Below are 9,201 nucleotides of genomic sequence, written 5' to 3'. Positions count from 1 at the left end.
CTTGTATACCTTCCTGTTCTACAGTCGTCGGGGTCGTACATCTGATAAGCTTATTGGAGGCTACTACCTCCGTTAATCCACAGTTACTATTACCATTACGGATCGGTCAAATTAAATGCGCGACTATTGATATAATATATATATATATATATATATATATATATATATATATATATATATATATATATATATATATATATATATATATATATATATATATATATGCATATTAATTGGATTACACAAAGTTCGGTTTCTACTAGTCCAAATTTGAAATATCCGCCACAAATATACACACATCTAAAATTTGTTTTTATTGAAACCAGAACGAGTGTATTAGTTAGTGATCACTATATTAAAACCATGGAAATCGGCTTGCGACACTTTCCAATGTATTTAATTTAATTTAGGTTTGATTTATATCATTTTCATTTGTAATTGCAATGCTTGGGTATGTGTGTTTTTTTTGTTTTTTTTTGGTATAAAGCATATTAATTAGATCATAATCACTTAATTGATTGTAACACCAATAAACAGATTAAGTCATTGACAATGTTTTTGTTTGTTTTTGTTTTTGTTTGTTTTTTACATTAACATGCCGTGAGCGTCGACCCTCCGCTCCACAACTCAATATAATTGACCACTTATATAGTTAAATATTTTTAAATAGTTTGAAAATCATAATATATGTTCACCAAAGGTCAATGGATGCGGCGCTCTGTATAGAGTAGAGATAAGTGAGTATCGTTAAACTGACCTGTCAAGATATTGCAACCATAGTAAACTAAACTTAACTAAGTAAAAACTAATTTTAATTTCAGCAGCTGTGTTGTTTGTATCTATAGAAACACGAATTCATGAAAACAATATCTAAAGCCGACCTCTTACGTCTGATCGCGACTAAAACAAAACCCCCTTATACACATAATGGAATGTTCCCGCTAACAGTCTGCGCCATCCGTGGCGGACACTGACTGTATGTGAATCAATGAAAAATAGGTATGCTCATTTCAATTTGAAGGGACCGGGCTACATTTGAGTCGGTACACGTCGGCTCCAACACACTGTTCGTGTGCACGGTAATAATTGAATTTGGTGAAATGCGTAAAACAACACGCACGTCCACTGAATTCCTAAAAAACACGATGTCGATGGATGTATGTACGATTCCTCCCCTCGTAAAAATAGTCGATGCCTCGGCTTGTCAGAAATCAATTTTCGATAATGTGTAATCTTAAGTTATAATCTAAAGTCAGGTTGCCACCCAGATTGTGAGCCCCGCCCTTGCCACACACCGATGGACCGTACAACGCCGTACCGTATTACATCCAGTCAAACAGCCAGTTAAAGCCATACATCGGGTGTGAAACGAACGAGGGTTCTGTACCCACCAACAAGTGAATACCAGGAGCAACTGACTCAAGTTTGTACGAGTTAACTGGCGATAATTTGCAAGAACACGATGATTTGGCGACTACTGTTAACGGTAGTCCTTCTGACCGCAGGATTACTCCGCTGCCAGGGACAAACAGCGACATCCACAGGTGAAATATATTATTTCAATATAGTATAAACTACTCTTGTGTCTACACAGGTTTAATTGAAACGCGTACCAATTCCGAAATTGGTTTAACCTGTACAGGTCACTGCCGGACAAGGTTCCCATTGTCGGTGCACGCACGGGTGTGGGAGTTTTAAGGAGACGGGGAGGTAGAACTAATACACATCGTAGTCAACAAATACAAGGATTATGTTGTTTATTCAGGGTTCTAAACACACTGCTGTACGTACAAAGCAGTGTTTTATACCAAGATATGAAATTGATCGCGTAACATACACGAGTAAAACACGCTATATAAAAATCATGCGCTTATACTGGGTTAGTTAATCATTGATAATAAGTAAACGACGGCCATTTTTATGGGAAATGCGTAGTAGTTAGAAGTTATTAGATCAACACATATTACACATGTAAATTTATGAAAAAGGAAATCCCAAACAATTATTGTCTCAACATCTCGAATTAATTATTTGAAAGCAGGTAGACAGGCGTTTACTGGTAACAAGGGGGTGCGCGTCCATCATAAAATAAACCGTCAACGCTTATCTACTTATGTTACCCGGTCGTGCTGGAATTCGTCCCTGAGTTTGAAAAAGTTTCAGGATACGCTGATACCAAGAAGTGAATGCAAGAATCCTGAACTACTAAGCACTACACGGAAGTAATGAATAAAACAATGATTTTATTTGCAATAACAGCAAATATGCTGTTCATGAAAAAAAAAATCTCCGTTTTTTTACGCGGGTAACGCCTGATAACAAAATATTTATCGTTTTATAGACCTGTAGATTACACTAAATGTCTCAGTTTAGGTACATGTCTTTTTTGTGATACATTTCGTGCAGTATAGATATGTATAACAGACACACAACTGAGGGGCGTTGTGTGTAAACGAATCTGTTGTTTAACATAGTCCGAATTCAATCAAAAATATACTTATGTTCGTGAAACTATTTTCAGTACTTGTGAGTTTGTTTAACGTTTTTGTTGTAAGTTAATGAGCTATGCGTGGCATATAAGTACACACATTCCAGGACAGCCCAAAGGCTGCCATGTTTATTTCCAACTCAACAGGTGTTCATTTCAGAAATTGATTAGAAAGTCTATCACAGTAAATATAGATTCGTTTACACTTACACGGGCACACACATTTACGTAATTAGGAATCGACCATTATTTCTGCCGGGTAAAAAAGGCTAAAACCAGAAACTGTAATTTGCCTCACAGTTGAGAAACTTTGTTTGCACGAAGATTTACTCGCAGACTTTTCGCACACATTTACACAGCCACATTCGTTAGTTTGCGTGGAACCCACCTCAAACATGCCACACTTTAACTGCCTGACAGTCTGCCTGAAAATATAACACTATTGTCACCCATGCATTATCAACGCTTTGACCCTTACATGAAAATAAATACATAAGAATGTTAGCACGAATAAACCGCAATATAATTATGAAACAAATCGAAGACTTGCGTTCATAGAAGTTCAACTGTGATCGAAGAGTAACTGTCCGTGTTTTATAATACAATGCGACCTTCAGTAAAATGGCGCAGACCAATCAGTCAGTCAGACCAATCAGAGAGCAGTTTGTTTGTTTGTTGATAGTTTTTTTTTCGACGTACCAAAGTCGACCTAGTATATATACTTCGATTGAATCCTAAACCTATTCCTCAAGTATATGGCCCTCCCACTTCTCAGACAGTTCGAATGTCACTTCTACAAAGTATACAACTCTTTGCAGTCTAGGTTCGTTTTTGGTATTATGAAAACGTTGTTTGGCAATTGAACAACACGTATGCGGGGGTTTCTAAACTTAAACACTATTTTTTTGTTTATTGTTTTTTACATTTTTTCATAATTATGTTAATGTCATTTAATGCCTCATCTGATTTGCAACAAGTGTGCCCTGTCCTTACACATTTAAAATATTCCCCTCCTCTCAAGAACCATGTTGGATTAGCTTTTTTTAATGAATATATCCGCCGATTGTACCTGCGGTGTGGAATTAAAGACCTAATCCACTACACAGACATCTGTAAATATTTACTACCCTGAGAGTTTTAAAATCAACAAACATAATTCACATTATCACAATATTCACATCACGACAGATGACGAAAGTTCGTCATATGTCAATGTATGTTCAATTAGTGGGGATAGCAACCAGTAGGAGTAGTGCAAAGTTCATTGTCAGACAATGGTACATTGATTTTACGATGCGGAACAACGTAAGGAATATCCAACCAGGTTTCGTAGATAGGTCACTATATGATATTTTAGTTTATCGCCATGAATTGCCAACTATTTGAAATAAATCAATCTATTTAACAAATTACAATTAATCATTGTCCACACTGTAAATACCAATCTGCATGACCTTCACCTGCGGGAGGTGAGTGGGGTGTAACTGGGCAGCACCACGTAACAAAGAACTTTTTGTGTTTATTTTATCAAACAACCGCGTTGGAAGGTCAACACAACGCCCAGAAGTCATAGCATATGATTCACTGATAATATAAATATTATAATTGACTACTTATAATGGATACATTTCACAGATGTTTATCTAGGCAATGTCAATCACGTGACATACCAAGTCACATGATTTATACATCCTCAATTGATTACACGCCGCACCTGAAAGCTAAACTAAACTAAAACCTCGATCCCTTGTGGACATTTCGTCAGTAGAACTATGATTGCACAAGTTGTTGCACAAATATTTCATTATTGCCTATCCAGGGTTAATAATGAGCCCTAAACAATGGAGATCCATTGAGTTTTTGTCCTCTTTTGGAATACAACATAGTGATAATAATGAATTTTATATGTGAAGAAATTCACGAAAATTCAAAATAAACGAACTGAAAAACACACCACCAATGAACAAGGCTTAGTTAGCGAATATGTCAAACTTGTTGTCCAGATATCGCATTCAAATATTAGCACATATCGAAAAGTACCATTTAAGCAGTCGGTTTTAACATTCATTATTTATGTTATTCATGATAACAAAAACATACATTTACGTGTTATCTGTCACATAAATTTCTTATATTTATTTATTGCGAATATTGAACCTTTGGAATTAATGTGACCCCCAAGAGTACTATACAGTTTCAGATATGTTCCTACAAATAGTAGTACGATCTAATTACGTACATACTCATACAATACCAGATGTGAACTTTGTATATAATCTTAACTGTCATGAGTGAATGGCAATGTGATTCGCTGAGCTATTCCACTTGCATACATCAACTGCAATGTGACATTGTCCATTGTTGTACATGTAAATGGGTAAATGATATTCGACTAAAGTTCGTTGATAGCCGAATAATGTAAAATATTTTCCCTGGTTATCACCCTACTCCATTTTACATGCCATTGTGGTTAATAGTGCTTCGTTGTTATAGTAACAAGAGTAACACATTAAAAACATTTGTCATCATTCATTTAATGTTGATGTTTTCGAAAGTTATTTGTTTTATGTGCCAAATGACATTGACCCAATATTTTCCCACCATGACGTAATTTATATAATATTGTGTTATTTTAATGCGATCTGCTTTCAAATGTCGGCTTTGTTTTTCAATCAGTGATACACGTTATGAAAAAGGGAGCTTATATTGTGCACGTATGATACATTCTGTAAGTTAGCTTGTTACGTAATGTATTTTATAACAAATGTATCTTTTTCTAATTAGTGGAATATACAAGTACGACAGGAGATGTCACTGATGCACGTTCAACAGAAAATCCAACAACAACAACCACAGCAGAAGTAACAACAACATTACAACCAACAACAACAACAACAACAATAACAACAACAAAACAACCAACAACGTCGTTAAAAACTACCACACAAATGGCTACAACATTAATGTACAGGGAACCATCCGAAGATCTGATTGCAGAAGGTGGCGTTGAAGTCGAATTAGAGGCAGTGCTATCTACGACTGCCACGGAGATTGTAAGTCTTAAATTATAGTATTTATTTACAATTTATTGACATAATGACCATATAATTTGCAATCAGCACGCCATTTTGCAATACTCCTCAAATCTCGCCTTCATCACGTGGTATTCCAATTGTTTATAGTTTGATGAAGATGAATTTCGAAAAGTAATGGCTGAATATGCCAATATATGGTGCACTGAAGATCCTGATAACTGTGAGACAGCGGATCCACTTATGGTTCAGTAAGTATTACACAATCGGATGATGATTAGTAATGAAATATGCATACGCCACTGCATCAGAGTTTTCACATTATTGGCTTGCCGCTTTTTAATAATCACTGCAGTTGTCACCCCAGTGTCTGAATGGTTGAGATGCCATGCATTTGTACCACAGTGGGTGTTTCAATATTTTAGTCCACAAAAGAGAAACATAAAAAGAAAATTCAGACATAGTGAATGTTAGTCAAACTAATTACAGAAATCTATGAATGTGACGAATGTTGCCATATTTCATTGAACAATATTGATAATATCAAATAATGTCAAATAATTGCTTTCTTATCATTCATCAAAGTGCAAACGACGTTGTTGTGTATGAAACGAGTGACTGTTCGGATACTGACTACGATTGTGTTGATGACGGCAATATTGTAGTTGGATTCTACATCACTAAACCCTCAGCTTCTCATGAAGTCTTGATGACGAGTGAATCACTCGAAGCGATGCTGCGGACATACGAGGAGGAAATAGAAGCAGATCTTGGTTATGGAATAGTACCACCAAAAGAAGTGGAAGAAGAGGAAGATAGTTCTGGATTGGAACCGTGGGTGATTGCCTTAATATGTTTCCTAATTCTATGCGTCATCGTGTTGATCATTATTCTGGTAGTAAGGAATCGCAGACAAAAAAGGTGAGTTTGTAAAAATACATCACTGCTTTTATGGACACCTTCTGCTTAGATTTATATCCGAAAGTAGCATTTATTTTAGAATAGCATTATAACCAAAGCTGAATCGCCTTATAAGTTCATGTTCTACTACGCAACATCTACTTCGTTCAATAAGTAGAATGGACATCTATGAGAATTATTTGTTCTGCAATTCCTAATCTAATTCCCTAGTGTTGTCACGAAAATGTTCTTTTCCTCTAAGATTCAATTGTTTGGAAAATAATTATTACCTGTTCATGGTCCCAACAGTGTGAGGTAATTCTCTTTAAATCTATATTTATGGAACCGATTATAACCAAACTATTTTCTGTTACTGCGTAAATACATGTACCGGTTATTGATTCTGATGCCCGAGGCAATGCATTCAAGAAAAGTCAACATTTGAAATTGTGCTAAACATCACAATCTAATTCATAGGTGTCCGAATCCTAAGATGCCACGCATGCAACTTCACAACTGGAGTCAATACGAAGCATCTTAAAAGATTCTGCCTATATGGCTACCCAACACGTAACAGTCAGACTAATCAAAAAGCGGCATTTTCGTTGACAAGTTTTTTTCAGTGTGTATATGTTATAGTGTATTTCACATACCGGTAGATTAGTGTTCACGCTACACGAAGTACGAGCTAAGGAACGCCCAAACTTATTAAGAATATACACAAAACCTCAGTCATTTAAACTACTAGTATTATGAAAACTTAGTACGTTAACTGTGAATGTATGTATGTTAGTTCTACTGACAATTACAAAACAATATCAAAGCAAATTCAGAAAGTGCAGATTGCAGAATAACAGGAAGTAGCGCAGATTCTCATCGACATTTTCTTTTCGAGAACAATATTCCTAGATGTTCTCGCAGTGGTTGTCATGTCAGAAATAGCATACCGACAAGAATAGTTATGAATTCAATAGTAAATCTTCCAAATGAACTGAATACAATAGCGTTTTGGGCGCTTAGCCCGAGTTGAGCGTTCACGCACACTTCGTTGGTCCTGCGAAAGATCTGAACCAGCTCTTAAAAACAGGCTAGATCTGTACCTAGCATTTCTTAGCCAGTGCTAAAGAGCTTTGCATGAACGCTCTATTGGATTGACAGACATATATCGCAGTCAATACGTGTGAAGTTTGTCAACTCACGTCTTTAGACGATGTATTGTATGAATATCTTACGTAATATATACTGTTTCAGATTGGCCAACATGCCAAAAGAAGAGTTTGACTTGGTTTTGAATGGAACAGGCGCTTCACCTGTACCAGGTCATGGTAAGCAAAAGAAAGATGAAAGTACCTTAGTCTACCAGGCTTGGATTTTAAGAGCCATGCAAGAAGATGAAATTGGAACGCAAGTACGATCCGCCGATATATTAAGAGCCATGAAAGAAGATGACGTGGGTACACAGGTGCGAACAGCTGACATTGTAAACGAAATGAAAAAAGCCCCATTAGTAACGCACGTTGACGAGACTAAAGATCACAGTCCAAGCTCGGCAAGAGCTAGTATTCAATCAGGGTCATCAAGTGATGACGACAATAATATGGTACCACCAGAATATGAGAAAATCATTGATCCCGGGCCGTCAAAAGTACAAAAAGAGCCAGAACCCCAAGCTGCTGTAACAGTAAGCGTGACAGCAACAAAAGACGCACCGGGCAAAGATCCGTCAGCATCAGTTACTGTAACAGCAACAAAAACTGTTACAGATCCACCGCCACCACCCCCTCCTCCAGCGACTGAACCGCCACTGGACGACACACTACCACCACCACCGGAAATGGAGGCGCTGCAAGAATTTGACAAACTTATTGATAACAAGTAAGTTAACTGTATCATATTACATTTGATTAACTCGTATAAGATGACTATCCATTGTTCGGTCATTCTCTTTTCTACCTCCATGTTACAAGTTAGGATACGTGTGGGCGGAGGAACATATCTCAACTCGACAGATAGAGGGAGTTCAACCCTAAGAGATTTTCTTCCATATTTTCACTGCCATACTAATCAAAGCATTTTGTTTTTTGTCTCTAATTTGGATATAATAACAATTACATGGAAAAATGTCATTTTGAAAAAATGCAACATATTACAAAATAATCTTTAAATGCCAGGTACTGTAAAAGGGTTAATTATTCACTGGAAAATGTGCTAAATTAAAACCTAGGGAATATGAAAAATTGAGCATAGAACAAATTATCTAAATAATAAAACAGTGATTTTAAAACCTACTGAATATGCCTGAAATGCTAAATCAGGAAATTTAAACCCTGTGAAAATTAATCATTTTATAAAATATTCAAAGAGCGGGATTATGGACTAATTGATCTTGTTTATTTTACAGCGATTCTCCTGTTCCAGCAGCCGCTTACGATAATCCCGCATACGAAGTAATTAATCATGAGACTGGCACTGGTTTACAAGATGGGTCACTGGTAACAGCACTATAGGAACTTTAATAACAAGTATTATGTAGATTAGCTCAGTTGATTTTAAATATGTTTGTATTGTATTTAAGGTGGCGAGAGGCGGTTAGGGTCCAATCTGATTAAAATCTGATGTAGTGTACGGGCTTTAATTATTGTGGCTATAAACTTATTTTAAATTTATTTTTTTATTACTTTTGTTATTAATGCCCTTTTATTTTATTATTTTACTTTGATTTTGATTTTGTGATTTTTTTTTTAATTCTGCCCTACCTACATCTGATGTAAGGTAGGGCGG

The 9,201-nt window shown here is 36.2% G+C and overlaps 1 protein-coding gene across 1 annotated transcript; it reads left to right on the top strand.

The window, feature by feature from the left end:
* The first annotated feature begins 1,462 nt into the window (after positions 1 to 1,462).
* Positions 1,463 to 8,991, top strand: LOC102804516 (uncharacterized). The gene is made up of 6 exons (XM_006816120.3): positions 1,463 to 1,544; positions 5,273 to 5,541; positions 5,671 to 5,771; positions 6,106 to 6,441; positions 7,672 to 8,295; positions 8,822 to 8,991. Exons 1-6 carry the CDS (start codon positions 1,463 to 1,465, stop codon positions 8,925 to 8,927), a joined length of 1,518 nt encoding a protein of 505 aa, XP_006816183.1. The 3' UTR covers positions 8,928 to 8,991.
* Positions 8,992 to 9,201: the final 210 nt, after the last annotated feature.

This window comes from Saccoglossus kowalevskii, chromosome 9 (genome assembly GCF_978046115.1).
Source record: "Saccoglossus kowalevskii chromosome 9, keSacKowa6.1, whole genome shotgun sequence".
In the NCBI taxonomy this organism is placed as follows: domain Eukaryota; kingdom Metazoa; phylum Hemichordata; class Enteropneusta; family Harrimaniidae; genus Saccoglossus; species Saccoglossus kowalevskii.
This window is presented reverse-complemented; position numbering and strand designations above follow the sequence as displayed.

What these genes read in the sequence shown, in the direction of transcription:
- LOC102804516 (XM_006816120.3), top strand. Translation starts at nt 1,463, where the DNA reads ATGATTTGGCGACTACTGTTAACGGTAGTCCTTCTGACCGCAGGATTA. An exon ending in ACAAACAGCGACATCCACAG is followed by an intron (nt 1,545 to 5,272) that starts GTGAAATATATT and finishes TTTTCTAATTAG; the next exon opens with TGGAATATACAAGTACGACA. An exon ending in GACAAACTTATTGATAACAA is followed by an intron (nt 8,296 to 8,821) that starts GTAAGTTAACTG and finishes TTTATTTTACAG; the next exon opens with CGATTCTCCTGTTCCAGCAG.